Consider the following 18,723-nt stretch of genomic DNA (forward strand, 5'->3'; position numbering starts at 1 on the left):
ATGCAGATGATACACAGTTGTATGTTACAATGTCACCCGATGACTATAAACCCATCCAAGCACTGAGAAGATATTTAGAACAAATCAGTGCATGGATGTACTTACAGAAACAAAACTAAAGTTATTATCTTTGGATCTAAACAGGAATAATCAAAAATCAGCACACTACTGACACTAGACACTACTGATTAGGCCCGAAATCTGGATGTAGTGATGGATTCAAACCTGAAGCTTCAGAGGCACATAAAGACAATTACAAAACCGGTTTTCTGTCACCTGAAGAAAGTTTTAGGAATTAAACAACGAATGTTCAAACAAGCTGTGCCAAATTTGGCAGAATGTCAGCACAGCATATTTTAGTTAGACCAATATGAATGCAGATTAAACTGCAACTTTCATTGTTCTCTTTCCTGTTACCCAACAAGCCCTGCCTGTATTAAAGAAGCTTAAGCTCCAACTGTTGTATGATAAGTCTGGCTGGAAGAAAAGATTTGCTTCCAGGAGGGAAAAAAACATGAAAAAAAAGACTGATCCGTTCACTCCAGGACCAGAATAAAGAGCCAGCAGAGTCCCATACGCAGACCAGAGAAGCATATGAAGCTTCCAGCAGGCAGCTGACCTGTTCTGTGGTGGAGGATTGAGTTCACGGATGTAACCGCCTGACAGATGGTGTTTTCATTCAACTTCCTATAGTTTTAGTTCTGCAGCTTGTTTATTCCCATCACCAGCTTATTTCCATTCGGTGCTGCAGCCTATCCCAGCATGTACTGAACATTTCCCATTCTCATCTTTTCTTGTAGAAACACTGGAAATGCAGCAACACTGTTTTAGATTTTCTTTTTATAAACATCCAATCAAGATCAACTGAACAGACAGGTTGTTTTTCTCATATTTCCTGAGACTCAAATCAAAGTAAAAAATACAGAATTTAAATTTGTTGATAAATATACTATAAAGCCATCTGCAGCATGGATGGCAAATGAAGCAATGACTCTGTGGAGCCCATTTTGAGCTCCAAAACTGAGCATTGTAATAAAAATTCAGATGCCCTGAAGTTAAAACTAAGCTTTCATAAACCCATTAAAAAGACAAATACATTCATAAGTTATACAGTTTCTGAAAAGTTGTTTAGTGAATCAATTAGCATGAAAAGATACATATAAATTGCTAAGTCTTCACACGGTGAAAATAATTATAGAAGATAATGGGAGAAGAAATAAATTTGTTACAGTTTGTATCAGCAGAAATGAGTTCTTCTTAATAATTTTTGACATCACAATGTTTCCCTTCAAACAATAATTAGTAAAATAAGCACAACCCACTGTGAGCCTCCAGGACTGGACAGATGAGACTCTGTAATGTCCACAGATATAAGCAATGATGTAGTAAACTGGCCATTTCACCAATGAGGACATATTGTGCATGACTCACATTATGACCTACTACACTACATATCAGTGCATTAAATCTCACTAAGAATGACCAGAGGCATCTGAGCTACAATTCTGTTTGTCTTTATTAGAAATGATTTCTCTGCATTGCCGAGGAACTTTGTTGGACATGATACAAAAGGAAGATGAAGCTGTTTCTGAATAACTGCATAAAGCCATTACTGTGAAAGTGGGTCACTCTTTTACGATTTTTACTTGTAAAAGATTTTAAAACCCATCTATTCTTTTCCTTCCTCATAACATTTATGCACTACTTTTTCTTGGTAGATCACATAAATGTCAATATGATAAAATGAAGATTGTGGCTGAAAAAGTTCAGAAACGTGCGAATATCTTCGAAAGCCACTTTACATTTAGTTGATCATTAAAAATTATATATCTATATTTATACAGCAAATTTCACAGATAAAATGACAAAGGGCTTTACAGAGTGCAGGAGGTTCTGATGCGATTACCAGAGATGGCAAGCAGAAGAATAAGGAATTAAAAGATCTGTGATGTATTTGGGGGCCTGTCCATTAAAAGCTCAAGACTAATTTTTTTCATTAATTCTAAATTTGAAACAAAGAGCCAAAGTGAAGAGATTAAAACTTGTGTGATGTGTAACCATCTGAGACAAATTGTGGTACAAACAAATTAAGTGTCATTCTCGATATTCATGGATTTATCTATTTGCTTTTTTTTTTTTTTTTTTTGAGGAACGTAGCAGCAAATTATTTATGTAAATATTTGTCTACTTGTAGATTTTTTATTGAGCTAATCTAAAATATCCTAAAGAAACTACACTCCATTGGCTGCAAAGCAGCTAATCAAAGAGCAGCATTCATTTCCCTTGGCGCTGACTGACTGCACCCCAAGAGTGATGATAAGGAAGACTGCAATTATTAGCTTCTGCAGAAGTGCCAAGATGTTTTCCACTGTGTATATTTTAGCATATTAAGGTATATTTGTTATTTAAACAATTAAAATAGGCACTTCTAAGTGTTTGTAGAAGGACTCTCAAATATTCAAGTATTTCAGTTATTCAGGAATAGTTTTGATCCATAAACCATGCGAATAGCAGGGGTCCAGTGTAGCAGCATAATACTGTGCAAATGCAGAAAAAAATGAATAAATTGTATTTTTTTTATTTCCACATAGTTAACCATTGGTTGCGTGGTGAAGCAGTTGGCAGCACTGTGTCCTTGCAACAAGAAAGTTCTAGTATTGAATACTGACCTGTATTCAGGTCGGAGCATGCATGGGAGAACATGCATGTTCCAATTCAGTCAGAGCCACAGGTTCCCAACAGAGCAAGCACAAGTTAAAATAAACTTCATATTTTGGTCTGACTGAATGCTGTTTTTTGCATTTCTTCATGTATGACTGCATAATAAAAACATTGTCCAAAAACAGATTTGGGAAAAATGTTCTGTGTCTGTCTGAATCATTCCATTAGTTTAACCCTGCTGATAGCAGCCTCCAGTAATAGGTGCCATATGTTCATTAATATTCCATCATGGATCCCTCCATCTGAAACAGCTTATAAAAAAACATCTGATTTCAATCAGTTCCAGGCACAACCTTGAATTTATTATTTTCAATTTTATTTGGTGGTTTAAGCACGTCACCAGTCAGGGCCCAAGTCAAAGTTTATTTCTATTGCACATTGAAAAACAGGATATAAAATCACCTGAAGCAAATAAAAGCTAAATAGTAGAAACAAATGAGTAGCAATATAATAAACATTAAAATATTCAACTAGAACATAAAGTCAAAGCACAGAAGTGTTTTTTTTAATGATCCTTAAAATAACAGTGCATGGGTTGCAGATTTAGAGCTGATGCGTTGTTTATCAGTCAATCAAATTTTATTGTATTTGTATTTATTTTGTTTATTTTGAACAAAAAATAAACAGAAGAGGGTTTATCTGATCTTGCTTTTGGATGAAATATAGATCTTGTGAAGCCAGTGAAAACATGTTTTCTTCCCAGTGTAGCTGCATAACCCTAGAGACAAATGCACTTTACGCATTTGTGCGACTCTATCCAGCTATCATTACACTTATTTTACCAACGGTGCCAGAGTTGTAAGACAGAGAGTAGTAGTAGTCGTCGTCAGCCACACTGCAGGGGATTCTTTGGAGAACATAACAGTTTCATACAGGACGGCTTAAGAGCTCTAGCTCTAGGAACAACAGTGAAAGACTTGTATTCAAATGCACTGAAACCAACAAACAACAAATCTTATATCTATTAAAATATAAGAGGGGATGCAAGAAACTGATGTGACTCTCATATTGACCTTTTCACGTTAAATGTTCAAGTGGCAGAAAAATGCTTTTTGTTTTCTGTTTTTTGGTCAGGTACCCTGAGGCAGGTCTCAGCTGGGAGCAGCAGGATGGAGTGATGGGGGAGTTTTAAAGAGTCCTCAGTATAGATGCAAACTTGTTCTTTTCTTCACTTCAATGCATGTTGGGGGGCGATTGTAGTGACGATGCTACATCAGAATGCAATATATACAGTACAGACCAAAAGTTTGGACACACTTTCTCATTGAATTCAATGAGAAAGTGTGTCCAAACTTTTGGTCTGTACTGTAGGTTGTGAGGATGTGAAATGCCTGGGAAAAATAGCTGTGTCTGTTGAACATCTTTCACATTTTGTGACTTTCTAACCACAAACATTTAAGTAATTTTGCTGAATTTATGGACCAAGACAAAGGAATTTTATTCGAACATGATACAAATATAAAAATAAAATAGTGCACAGTAACAAGAAGTGCATAAAATGCCGTGGTCCTCTGAGGTTATGGACCACAACCACCTACGAGAAGCTAAAATCCTTGAATAACCGAGACTGCCTCTAAAAATGTTTACAACTGCCTATTTTGTTAGTTCAAACCCCAATTATACCTTAATATGCATTAATATCCATACATACTAACTGTTTTGGCTCTTGTACAGAAGTTACAATCTTCCTTACTTCTGCTTTTATTCTTTCAAATGTTTTAGATGTTCTCCATGAAAATATCTGCAAATAGGTGAATGTGAATATCGAACCACATGAGTGGGTGGGGGTCAGCTGTAATTTTAAAATATAGGAGCATTTAAGGAGATATTTTTTTATTGGTCCAAATACAGTACTTCTGACGAGGAATCATCAGATTGATTATCATTCATTTGGGGCTTTTAATAATTTACTTGGACAATTTGTTTTTATCCACATTGCATGTAGCTATAAAGCTTTAAAATAAAAAAACTAATGTGAAGCAAGTTTGAATTTAAAATGAATTTCCTCTCATTCCCACAGGTTGTTTAAATTTTGTACCTATCCTTGTGGCAAAAAAAACATCTATGCCTCATCTGGCATTCCTCCAGAATGTATTTAGCTTGCCATGAAATTGGATACTGTTACTGAATCTTTTACATATTTTCTTTTAAAATTGTGGTCCAATACTTTTTTTTAGAAATTAAGTTACACCAAAGCGTTATCACGCAGAATTGTTTAACTGCCATTGCTTTGAAATAAATTCAGTCACATTATAATAAGATAACAAGTAAAAATTAGTTTGTTTTCTTGTTTTAAGGAGATATTAAACTCAGTAGGTAATTTATATCTTGCTAAGACCAAAATATGTCTTCGTTTAAATAAGAAAAGTTGCAACAATAAAACAGCAACAACCTTTTTGTTAGAATAATTATGTATTGTTATCATTCTTACATTAGTAATTTTACTAGTTTGTTTTTCATTCATAGGTTTAGTAGTCACACCCCAGAGAGGACGATTCTGTTAAACTGTAGACCTTGAAGCTGCAGCTGTTTCTAATCTAGGGATCCTCCTTAAAGGGCTTGTGTGTGTTAGTTACTGTGTTCTCTCTTCTTGTTACTTTAGAATAGGCCCCCTTGATTTATTACCTCCACGTTCCATTTTTTGTATTAAACAACATGTTCTAATGCAGAGAGTCAGAACGCATGGTAGACTCCTTGGAGAAGTGGTTTGCTATGTTTTCTCCTTTTGCAAAAGACTTGATTGAACACTAAAACGTTTGTGGTTGTCTTTTTATAAAGGTTTGAAAAATACCTATCACTTTTTGTTTGTGTTTTTTTTAACATCCATATGATGATGATTGTTTTGCCTACTTCATGTTGCAAGGCAGGTTCTGGTAAAGTATTTTTTTGATTCTACAGGCCTGGGTAGTGAAATTGAATGAAAATCTGGTTAATTGATTAGGGATTACATTTTCAAACATTGTAAGGTTGACTGGATATCATTTTTTTCCCCCAAGAATTTAAATAATTTTTGAGTTGCTTTTTGCACCTAGTTAGGTTATATTTATTTGGTATTGAAATGTGTTTGATGTTCTCAAATATATAAATAAGAAATAAGAAATGTACTCACGGACCAAAACTTTTTCAAGGCATTTGTCTGATCTCCAGTGCTTATTCTAGATGAGACATGTCACCACAAATCCAGCTATTTCCATACTCACCACTGATCTGCATGTGGGACCAACAACATTCAAATCAGACCACTCTGATGTCCAACTGTTTTGAATGGTGAGCATATTACTAAAGAGGAAAACACAAATAAAGGCTTTTGAAAGATGAGAAACCCCCCTTTGCTTCTCCTAGAAGCTGTACAACCTTCCAGTCATGTGGAAGAAGATATCGTGTCATTGAATCATGAACAAACCGTCATGTGCAACAGCTTCATTTCACAGGCAGTGAGGCTGCTGATTCCCCACTTAAGATTCATCTGGATGAAAAGAAATGGAAACCAACAAATGCAAGAAGTAATTTTATCATAAATAAACAGCACTGGATATTTTTGATAACTTTATATATCAACAATTGTACACTTTTTGTCTTTCAGAATTTTGTTTTACCCTATAGTTCCACTTTGTTGTTGTAGCATTGGTTTGTTAATAATTGTGCTATATTAACATTAACTCGATAAAGTGGCAATAAAGTTTCCGTTTTGATAGAAAGGAGCAATTTCAAATCATGTGCACCTTTGTGCTATCATCTTGTTCCTTTAGGTTAATTTTTACAGGATTTATCCATCCAGAGGACCTAATTCTGCTCAGAAGACCTTCCAAGGATTTAAAGTTACACATTATTCGGAGTGTCCTGAAATACTCAAGCTGTTCTCTTCTAAATGGCCTCACATTGTGAAATTATGGGTCAGTTTCCTCACTGGTTGGGTGGTTAAATTTCCGTCTGCGTAGGACCTCAGTCATACATCATCCCTTTTTTCTGTCCCTGATTTTTTTTTTCTCTGTCCAGTAAAGCAGAAATCCCTTGAAAAGTGCAGTGCTGTGTCCAGTGAAAGTGGTTATGACCCTCATCAGTGCACACACCCGGGGCTGAAAGCTCTCCGATACACGTTTCATGTCTTTTTTGAGCTCTCGCTGCATTTCACAATTTAAACACACTCTTGAAAACATGATGCCAAGGAATTTGGAAGCACAGCTGGGTCTCTGCTGCTGTCTCACGTACAGATCACAGATATTTATATATGCTGAATAAAAAGACTCATAACCTTTTTTGTGTTTCCAAACTTAAATCAGGCTAATTTGTTCTTGTTTTAGGTAATTTAGAATAACTAAGGTTATTTCTGTTTGCTAAATGTCAGAATGAGAGACAATGTTGATTACATTCTTTAAACTTTGAGTTTATTAGACATTTAAAAAATGTTGTAAACCCCAGATGGTAATGTGATGGCTTTATAAGCTCCTTATCCTGCTATGTTTGAGTACATTTCAGAATTGATATATTTTTATTATGGAAAAATGAACAGAAATGAGCCAACATATGAGGAGGACAAGTACAAGAGTCTTGCTCATTCTTGGATACTATTTCCTGAAGGTACCATGTTCAAATAATTATATGCAAATAAGCACCAGGAGAAAGTCCAGCCATGATGAGGTAAAAGGTTCTGTGTCCCGGAGATGAATGTGTTTTGGTGTGAAGTGTGAGAATCAACCCCAGAGCAGAAGCAAAAAATCTTGTGAAGATGCTGGTTGTAGCTGATAAGAGAGACTCATTATCAACGAGGCCTGCACCAACATGGGCTGAAATGACATTCAGAGTGGAAACACAGCTACATAGCAAGTCAGAGTGCAGTTTTCAAATGCACTCACGAATCAAAAAACACAAGTTCTGGACATGTCCTGTAGTCTGATGAAAACAAAACTGAGCAGTTTGGCCAAATCTAATATTATTAGAATGAGAGGAAAACAGGGAATCATGCAAGCTTGAGAACGGTGTAGTACAGAGGTGGCAGCATTATGGTGAGTTAGTGTTTTACTGCAGCAGAGACTGACTAGTGGACTTTACAAGATATATGTTGTCATGAGAAAAAAATGTTATGGGCCTTCTAAATAGACACTGAAACTAAATAAGTATATAAATTAGCTACCAATTAGTGACAAAAAATGTAAGTATTATGTATTTTCTAGGCACATAACGCCATTTTATAGCACAATCAAGTAACTATGTTACCTTCAGTTGTTATAAAAAAGTTTGATCAAACATGACTTTGCAATTTAATGCCTTGAAATTGGGCCTCTGTCTCTTTAAGAAGCTGCTGCTCTTTCCAAAACTTTGCCTTTACTACTTCACCAGAATGCTTCTCCATTAAGCTTTAACATCATTCTTAGGAGCGCTGCACTAAGAAGTTTGTATGTTCAGAAAATCCCTATTGTTTTTTTATATTAAAATGGAAAAAAGGGGAGTAATTTTGAATATTTGATTCATCTACACCACACTTCTGATCATTTCTTTCAACACTTGATTTTTTCAAACTATTTTTTTTTCTTTATTACTTAAAGCCTTCATTGTATAGCTTCATGTTCTCTTACCTTTACAAGTTGACTGAACAAACTTTCCACCAACTGTTGTCGCTTGTTATCACATTGTTAAAAATTAAAATAAAAATTCAATAAAATTCAATAAAATAGATAAATAAGACAAATAAATGTTTATGCATGCTCCATAGATGCTCGGGAAAATATGTTTGGAGAACGTCCCATTAATCATCGGGGTGTATTTTATGAAATTTCCCTATGCAATTTAATATTTTATGTCTCCTTCAGACACTCGGAGTACACAAAGCAGGGATGTCCTGCTTAATGAAGCCGAACGGTTTTTCCTCAGTTATGACACAGATATTGCGGAGAGCTCCGCGCCTGCCTCCAGGTTATTGTCATCACTCTGTCATCTCATATTTTGTGTAAAACGTGTGCGTGCCCTTGTGTGTGGTGCGCGTGCATGTGTACGTGCTGGCCAGGTCTAGTGTGGAGAGCTGATAGCGCCCGCGCGCGCAACCCCTTCCTCGCGTGTGCACGAGGGTCCGCATAGCCGCCGCCACCGCCGCGTCTGCTCTCCGAGCGCGCAGAGCCATCGCCAAACTTTGATAAGCTGAAACCTTCAAGCAAAGGAGGGAATAATATTTTTCTTTTTCTTAGTGTACAGAGTCCCCCGCTAATTTTGTGTGACAAAGGTGAGTAAATCTCGGGAATTGTCAATAGATGTGACTGTATGGTGCGTTTTTCTTTTCTCCTTTTGATTTAATTTCTGTTAGGATAATGTATGATCCACAAGTGTCTCCTGAATCAAAAGGTGTTAGTTCAGATCGAGTATTTTTGCATTAACATGCTCAAGCGCATTTAAAAAAAAAAAAATGTTCCGCATGGTTAGAGAGATTTGGCCACTTTTTGCGCATCTCTGGCATTGTCGCGCCTATTTAATTTTAGGTCCCACTTTCTTCTTCTTTTTTTTTTCTTTCTTCTTTTGCTGCCCAGCTTGAGAATACGATCTGGACATGGAAAACACACCAGTTGAAATTTTTAAAGAAGAGAACAAGTGCCTGTCCGGGCTGCTGGAGGACTGTCCGGTGAATTCCTCGGTTTGGAGGTCCGGAGACAGCCGCAATGTGACCCGCGATGATGAGAGCTGGGAGCAGGAGAGCATGTCCCCCATCATCCCCATCATCACCGCGGTGTACTCTGTGGTGTTCGTGGTCGGCTTGCTGGGCAACTGCCTCGTCATGTATGTGATCATCAGGTGAGCTCATGTTTCAGACGTTCATTTTGGTTTGGAAAAATGAAATAATAATAATAAGATCATCATTTTATTGCAGTCAAACATGGAAGAGGGATTAGATGGAAGCTGAATAAATTGGGATACCATTAATTTCAGCAATTCACTTCAAAAAGTAAAACTCATTATAAAGATTTCTGAGATATGTTTCAAGCATTTTTTTGTATTTGGATAATTACTACTTAGGGTTAATGAAAATGAATAATTTAGTTTCTTAGAAAATTATAATATTACCAATAATAGATTATTTTTAGTACAGAAATGTTAGTCAGGTGAAAAGTGTTTTCATGTACTGTGCCATAAATATATACTCAATACTTGGGCTTGAATTACTGCTTTAATGTGATGTGGTTTGGAAGCGATCAGCCTCCTGGTATTGAGGAGCCCAGATTGCTTTATTAGTGTTTGTTATCTTGTCTGCATTGTTGGGTCTGATGTCTTTAATGGCTTTGCTTTTGCAGCTTTTTTTTTCTACCACTCAATTTTCTGCTATTTTGCATTACTCTGTGGACAGCCAGTATCTTTAACAATGCTGTTGCTGGTTACCCTTGTTGTGGAGGGTGTCACTGACTGAATGTTGGACATCTTCCAAATAAACATTGTTCCCCATGATTGTGTAGGCCGTAATGTAGGCGTAGCAGTTCAGAATTTGGTGACTTTCATTAGCTGTAAGCCATACTGATTGGAAAAATGATACTATACAATGATATTATAATGTACCCTTCTGGTCCTAACAATATTTTTGAAAGCATTTTTCACTATTCTATGTAGGCAGATATGTTATTGATTAAAATGAGGGTTATCTCAACATCTATGGTGTGGTGTTTATACTGAGTGCAAAACAGGTAACGAGTTTACAAATGAACTCTAATGCCATTTTCAGTGAATAGTTTTTGTAAAACTTTGGTTGGACTTATATTTGCTTTGGGGTGCAGGTGTACCACAAGGCTCAGTCCTTGGTTCACTGTATAAGCTGTGCATAAGCAAGCATTACAAATGAGTTTTTTAATGCCTTTTTCTTTTTTGCTTGCTGTAACATTAATTGCCCTTTGAGACATAAACAATCCTGAACCAGGATTAGCAAACGCAATGAATGTTGAAGTGTAAAATGATTGTTATGATTTAACACTTTCCCTCCCTTACACAAATAAACTAACACAAAGCTAAGTATTTAAATGTTAGATCATTTTTACTTTTTTCATTGTTCCTGTGATGTTATATTTAATAAATGATGTATGTTATTTTATAATTTAAATTATGAAAGACACATTTAAGCAACAACTTAAGCATATATTTATTCATTTGCAGCAATGTTGATTCTCTGTAGAGTGAAATCAGAAACATTTGAAATCTTTACATAATTAAAGGGTCTGGTCATCACAGACAGAATGGCATTTAGGTGAGGAAAAGGTTAAGATGTGTGTTGTCAGTTCCAATTCAGCAAAAAACTTGTGAAGCACAACGGCACTGATTCGATTCTGCCTCTTTCAGAGACAGAAAAGAGCTTGTTTTATTAATCCAATAACTCTCAAGACCTCCAAAATGCAGCACTAGTATTAGATAAATCCTTTAACGTCAGGTGAATGGGATTTTAATTACAAGTGAAACTGGTTCTGTTTACTCACATAGACATCCTGCATCTCATTGCACATTATTTATGTTCTGTGAAGGTGACAAATCTTCCTTTTATGTAATGTGAAATGCAGACATGCCACACGGGATGTTTCAGTCCGTAGACGATTACCGAATATGGGATTGATCGCTCTTACCTGTAATTGGAGGAAAATCTTATCACGTCGGTTGCAGAAAAGATGTCTTATGATGGAAATGCTCTGTGGAGGACAATTTAACTGAAGGGAAGAAAAGGTTTCATGATGACTAAGTGGAAACAAAAAATAAATAAATTACATTAATAAATGAGAGTCACAAAAATGTTTTGTTTACCTGAAACACTTTGGAAGGAGCTGTCGTTTCATATCTTTCCTGTCTGGAATTAACACTGCAAAATATTTTTGCAGTGTTAACTTTGGGTCCGTTTTTATAATCCAAATAGTTGTAAATAAGTCACACTAGGTCCTGTTCTTTAAGGAATGTCAGCATTTTTGCTTTCAGTCTCTGAAACACAGAAGAAATTAAATTTTTTTCCACATGTAAAATACATAACTTCCTGATAATCCACTTAAAGATTTAGATTTTCTGTTGGTAACTCATTGTTTGTATTAAGTTGGCTTAAAGGCTTCTAGGAAGTTTCTAAATAACAAGCTTTAAGATTTAGCTAATACACCCAATAGATATATTGGCACAGTCATTTATTCTTTCCTATCTTGTTTTCCTAAGAACTCTAATAAAACATTGTTCATTACAATATGGAGTATTTGTTACGGAGGCTGTTACAGATACTGAATATCTTGAGCAAGATCAATATTTCACGATAAAGGCAAAGGAATCTATAAGAACATCATAAATGCTTTTGAGTTTTTTGAAGCAATTGAAAATTAGAGTAGCAAACGGCTACTTTTCTAGCTTCCTGTGGCAGCCATCTGCACTACTTAGAAAATACGAACATCTCAGACTGGAATGTACTGTAATTGTTCACTCACCTAATTTTCAAATGCTATAAGGGAATTACAGTTCTTAACTTTTAATTTCTACCCAGGAGTTTTTAGCCATTTGGCAATCTTTGTAGGTATTTTGCAAATAATCTTTCAAATGTACATAATTCCTCACCACGTCTAATAAGTGGTTCTCAAAACACAGATTGTGAAAAAAATCTGAAGCGAAAAATTGACATTTCTTTTCAAGTGCATATCTGTATAAAACAAGTCCACAAACTGGAAAATTGCTTGTCAACTCTGCACTTTCTTTTGTTGTGCCTGCCCCTGAAAGTGCTTTTTGTGCTGCCTCGTTTCACTGAGCTTGTTTGCTGCACTTTTTGGTGGGTTGAACGGACATCTGCCTCAGTTTGTCCCAGAAACCCCGAGTGACAGCTCAGTGCCATCTGTGAGCCAAACCCAAGGGCCAATTCAAAGAACACTATACTAAAACGTCTTGTTCATTAGACAAACAGGAGTAGACTGTCTATGCGTGTTTTAATGAGTTCTGTTTTTCTGCTATGTATGAATAAGGTCAGGCATTTGTAAGTCTAAACTGAACCTCTTTTCCTGATATGTCTTAAATCTACATTAGAATGGGAACAGCTAAATTTATTTCCTTTTGTGTTTATGTAAGCTTGATGAGCTCTGAACAACCAATAGCATTTCATTCTTTAAATTATGTTGTCCTGACATGTATTCATTATTTCAAATAATTGTTCTTCAATTTTATAATCAGTGGAAATAGTAATGTCTTCATGCACAGGAAACATGATTTCTCAGAGTATGAAGGATACGTTTTACAAGGTCAAAACAAATGGATCTATGTATGGAGTAAAAAAATATGTTTATTTCATTGCTTTTTCTGTCCAGAATTTATGAAAATACTAAACTGCAAAGATGGCTTTTGTACATAGCTGAAAAACATTTTCTCTTAGTGTGAAATGAAAGTAGGAATGGTTGAAATGGAAAGGGGATGAACTGACCCAGACCTGTTTGGTTATACTGTAGTCAGTCTTTAAGTCTGAATGGGAAAGTTCGGGATTTTTACGTTTCCTGGTTCCAATATGGTTGCTGCTCCTGGCAATGCTTTTAAAGTTGTAGATATTTTGTTTTTCATCATTTCTGATCATTAAAAAATGTCTTGCAACAAAAGTTCCTGCCACTCGGGTGTGAGGTTGTTCTCATATCCAAGCTGAACAGAAGCCTAAGCAAACCCCACTACAGAATAAAAGATGAACTGTCTCTTTAAATAAAATGATCCCCACCAAAATTTGATGATTTTTTTCTTTTTGGCCAAACCTAGCTTTTCCATCAGTAGCTCTACTCTCAACTTTTGTTTTAAAACCTTAAATCAAGCCTTATGGGTGAACTTTGCTGAAGCCACTTTACTGAAAACGCCATCATAATTTAATGAAGCTTAAACAAACCGATTACATGAGGTCTTCAGTGAGCAAAGCACCATACATGACAATGAAGTGTGAGTCAGGCAAATTGTATTAGAGATTCAGGAAGGGTTTCTGGGTTAATGCACACTGTTTAATACTTAATGAGTAAAGAAGAAAGGTCTTCCACAGAGAAACGAAAGCAATAAGATGCTGATGATTCTGTCTGACTGAATGGTTGACTTGAGTCATGTCTCATCAGGACAGCCCTGTGTTCTGCATGTTTAACAGATACACAAAGATGAAGACAGCCACCAACATCTACATCTTCAACCTGGCGCTCGCAGATGCTCTCGTCACCACCACTATGCCCTTCCAGAGCACCGACTACCTTCTGAACACCTGGCCGTTTGGAGAGGTGGTGTGCAAGGTCTTCATCTCCATCGACTACTATAACATGTTCACCAGCATCTTCACTCTCACCATGATGAGCGTGGACCGGTACGTGGCGGTGTGCCACCCTGTTAAAGCCCTGGACTTCCGCACACCCATCAAAGCCAAGATGATCAACGTCTGCATCTGGATCCTGTCCTCAGCTGCAGGGATACCGGCTTTTGTTCTGGGGGGAACTCAGACAAACAGCGGTGAAGAAATGCTTTCACTCCTCATTAAACTTGCAGATTATTTTTCACGCTCAAAAGGTTGTCTGTAAATTTTGCTAAAGGGATTTTAGGAGCAAACAAGTAATCTTTTATTTGTTATTAGCATAGTCTGAGTACACTTTCCCAAACTACAAATGTGAAACAAAATTGTATAAGGAAAGAAAAAGGACAGAAGCTACACAGATAATTGCAGCATATGTTTTTTAGTATTTTCTAGGAAGTTAATGGAAATTTGCATTCTGCGTTATTTAATTTTTGAGTGACATTACTTAGATGATTTATCTGCTCAATGATATTTCATTTTGTTAGATATATGCACACAGTATGTCCCTTTTTGACACACAATGGGCTCTAAATCACTTATACCTTAAACTGACCCTGATAGGAGTAGACCCCTGGCTAGTTTTTAGGTTATACTAAAGAGAAGGAGGAAACTGTTCCCAAAGCATGTTTCATTCATAACAGAGTGGTGAAAGTGGAACTGTATTTACAAACAAATAAAATCCTTTCTTGTAACTAAATAATCCCTTTTTTTATCCTTTCTCTCTGCAGACATAACTGAATGTGCCTTACAGTTCCCAGAGCCATACTCCTACTGGGACACGATGATGAAGATCTGTGTGTTTGTGTTTGCCTTCGTCGTGCCTGTGCTCATCATCACCGTCTGCTACACCCTCATGGTCCTGAGACTGAAGAGCGTCCGGATGCTGTCTGGCTCACGGGAGAAGGACCGCAACCTGCGGCGCATCACACGGCTGGTGGTGGTGGTGGTCGCCGTGTTCGTGGTCTGCTGGACGCCCATTCACATCTTCATCCTGGTCAAGGCACTTGTGAGCGTACCCGAGACCACCGCCATCATGGCGGCGTATTTCTTCTGCGTGGCTCTGGGCTACACAAACAGCAGCCTCAACCCCATCCTCTACGCCTTCCTGGATGAGAACTTCAAGCGCTGCTTCAAGGACTTCTGCCTGTCAGCCAAACTGAAGGGGGACAGGGCCTCCGGTAGCAAGAAGATCCCCAGCACAGTCCGGGCCGCCGCTGTTCCCCTGGAGAACCCAGATGGGACTAATAAACCCACCTGACTAGCGGTGGAACTGTCTTCAATTTCCCACATTGGAAAAGAAGATTCGCATGATCTGGGCTTAACGCACATCACTTCAGTGATGTAGACTTACTCTGCTGTGAAAGCTGATCCGCCTCTTGTTTTTAGAAACACCATAAGGCAGAGCCAAGCTGCCAAGATAGATCAAAATCTTTCACTTAAAACCACATGAAAGTCATCTGTTTGACAATTTGGTCCTCTTTGGTCTTAAGATTTTGAAGTTAATGTCTGAAGTTACAGGTGGATTCAAAGAAGACATAAAAAGTGGATGAAAGTTTTCTGTAAGGGGGATACAGTGGAGCTCTAGTTATGTTTATGAATTTGCTGGCCCTTCCTCTCTCCCCCAACAGCCTTATATGTCTAAGAGTTTTTACAAATGTCCATTCATTGTTGGAGATGACAAACTTTAAGATACCACATATATTTATTGTTACATAATCAGAATTTCCTTCAGTCCCTCATGGCATATTTTTTTAAATAATTTTTTTAGTTTTTATGCATTAGCCAAATCTCTTTGGGGCCCCCAAAGGGGTCTCACTAAAAAAAAAAAAAAAATGTAACAGATTTTTTTTAACAGTCTCTATAGAGACTACACCTCTGGTAGTCTTTAGAAAACCATCTAAAAAACACACTCATAGGTATTTTTCAATATGTTTACATAATATGAAAGAGCTGATGAATTTATTTAGAAAGTGCAACATATATATTAAATTGATTCATTGAACATTAAACACATCTTTAATGGTTGTGGCTTAAAGTCAGTGACGACCCAAGTTTCAACTTTTCTGTTTGTATAATGTTTCTTGAGAACAGTTAGAAACAATGTTTAATCCAGAAATCTGATATTATGGGCATTTATTAATCACATATTGATTAATTACACACAAACGTATTTCAGGTGTTATTTCTGTTTGTTGTGATGTTTGTTTTGTTAAAGCTATTGGAAACCCAACTTTCTTTTTATTGCCAAATCAGAAAATTACATAAGACCAATCAAACTGGGGTTTTAATACAAAAATGTGTTATAATGGTCATTTATGGTTTGCATAATCATGAGGAAGACTGCTCACTTGAACAGAAGGGTAAGCCAAAAAACCTTATTTCTACTAAACTTGTCTGAGACATAAATGAAAAGCTGAGTGGAAGGAAAAAATGCGTTAGAGCAAGATTCCCATGTGACAGAGATAACCGCAGCCCCAGCCTGTGGAAAAAGAACCATCACATACAGATGGTTCTTTCACCACAATTGAAGTAGAAGTTCAGGAACTTCAACTTTTACCTTATTTGTGTGACCAAATTCCTGAACCAGAAATGTCTCCACTTGAAGCCCGAGTTGCTGTACTTTAATCTGCCTGGACTTTGTGTCTCTCCTCTCCTCCTCCTCCAAACTCTTGAGACCTTGATTTCCAAATGAATTGCAAAATTTACTTTCATCTAAGAAAAGGACTTGGACTACTGAGCAATAGTCCTGGTTTGGCACAATGAATTCAACAGTTCATGCTTTGATATTTATGTGTGTGTGTGTGTGTGTGTTCTTGAGTCTACCTCAACACTGCAGTTATTTGTCTACCTTGCTCTCCTCCATTTTTTCTTCCACTCAGTTTTCCATTAATATGCTTTCATACAGGCTGCACAGTGGCGCAGTTGGTAGCACTGTTGCCTTGCAGCAAGAAGGTCCTGGGTTCGATTCCCGGTCGGGGTCTTTCTGCATGGAGTTTGCATGTTCTCCCTGTGCATGCGTGGGTTCTCTCCGGGTACTCCGGCTTCCTCCCACAGTCCAAAAACATGACTGTCAGGTCAATTGGTTTCTCTAAATTCTCCCTAGGTGTGAGTGTGTGTGTGTGCATGGTTGTTTGTCCTGTATGTCTCTGTGTTGCCCTGCGACAGACTGGCGACCTGTCCAGGGTGTACCCCGCCTCTCGCCCGGAACGTAGCTGGAGATGGGCACCAGCAACCCTCCCGACCCCATTAGGGACAAGGGTGAACAGAAAATGGATGGATGGATGGATGCTTTCATACAGCACTCTGTGCATAGACAACTTGTTTAGCTGTTTTTGGTTTATTCTCCTTGTGGAGGATGTCAGTGGTTGTCTACTGGACAATAGTCAGGTCAGATGTCTGCATAATTTAACATTTCTGTTTTAAAAAGCCATTTTATTAACGTTATGTAAAACTTGAATTGGGTTTTATTTGATGTAAGCCACGATCGTTAAAATTGACCGAAATAAGGAGATAAAATATATCAGTCCGTGTGTATTAAATCTATATAATATATAAGTTTCAGTTTTTTATTTATAAATCTGGTGAAGGATTTTTTACTACGGTAATTTATTTAGATGCAACTGTTGATCCATTTTCTGTAGCAAAAATTTAAAAAGTACTTTTTCATAATTGCTCATCTGTTAAAAATATCTGTGAAAAACATATTGGTCTAAAAAACAAACAGATGACTGATAATTATGACCATTGCTAACTATGTCCAAACTTCTAATTTTAATTTCCTTCAGTAAGTCTAATATTTGCCAGCAGTGCCTTCAACAGTCCAGGATAACATGATTGTCGATGTGAAGAATGACTGGAGCCAATCGGCAAGTTATGTTCAAAAGATTTCCTTTTTCTATGAATTAGTTTGGGCTGTCATTGGTTTGGCTGCATGAAGCCCTGGCAGGGAACGTTGGTCAAAAGCTTTTTCGCCTCTGTGAAATGTGTGAATGGAGCTGATTGGTCACAGTGTGAGAAAACTGACTCATGGATGGACTTGGAAGTCAAAAATAGTAAACGTACATCTGCGTCACAACGAGCTTGCTCAATGAGGGAAAAGAATGGAAAAAAATGAAGGATACATCCTGGACTCAAATGTGCATTTATAATTTGTCTGAGGGCTCTCCATCGGTTTTGACGTCATGAATGGTGTCCAAACTGATGCACTGTAAAATTGTACTCAATGTGATGAATTAACCTGTGCTTTTTATGGCTTTTACAGTGATGACAAGTACTCTTTCTCATGTTGTGCAATCTAATCATATGAATGGCAGACTTTACAAGTTGTGGACCTATAGTCTGTTATAATACCCACACAATAATGCAGTGTGTTTAAAATTTTGCAAAGATTACAAATTGAACAACTTTGCACAGTCATCATGTAAATAAACTGTACTCGTAGCATGTGAATCATCATCGATGTGATGTAAAAGCTGACATCAGAAGCTAAAACATGATTAATGGACTGCTGTTTGTTTCTAATGTGTTGCAAACAGACTGTTTGTGTAAAATATGTAGAAATTCAACAGCTAAAAATATTTATTTCTACTTTTCTGGCTGCTACATGTATATTATGGAATAAAACCAAAAAAGAATACATCTATAATATCAAAAAGGACCATGGATGCATAGTTTTTTTCTGTTTGTTATGATCTCTGTGTGCTCTCTTTAAATCTGTCTGCTCTCAT

General features: G+C 37.0%; 1 protein-coding gene across 2 annotated transcripts; it reads left to right on the plus strand.

The window, feature by feature from the left end:
- Positions 1-8,678: 8,678 nt before the first annotated feature.
- On the plus strand, positions 8,679-15,853 carry LOC114136747 (delta-type opioid receptor-like). 2 transcript variants are annotated; one of them, XM_028004984.1, is made up of 4 exons: positions 8,679-8,935; positions 9,237-9,483; positions 13,802-14,154; positions 14,725-15,853. In XM_028004984.1, exons 2-4 carry the CDS (start codon positions 9,257-9,259, stop codon positions 15,252-15,254), a joined length of 1,110 nt encoding a protein of 369 aa, XP_027860785.1. In that variant the 5' UTR covers positions 8,679-8,935; positions 9,237-9,256; the 3' UTR covers positions 15,255-15,853. The 2 variants fall into 2 exon arrangements, with proteins under 2 accessions (XP_027860785.1, XP_027860784.1); XM_028004983.1 differs by having other exon boundaries at positions 8,684-8,935; positions 9,237-9,498.
- Positions 15,854-18,723: the final 2,870 nt, after the last annotated feature.

This window comes from Xiphophorus couchianus, chromosome 21 (assembly GCF_001444195.1).
Source record: "Xiphophorus couchianus chromosome 21, X_couchianus-1.0, whole genome shotgun sequence".
NCBI lineage: Eukaryota > Metazoa > Chordata > Actinopteri > Cyprinodontiformes > Poeciliidae > Xiphophorus > Xiphophorus couchianus.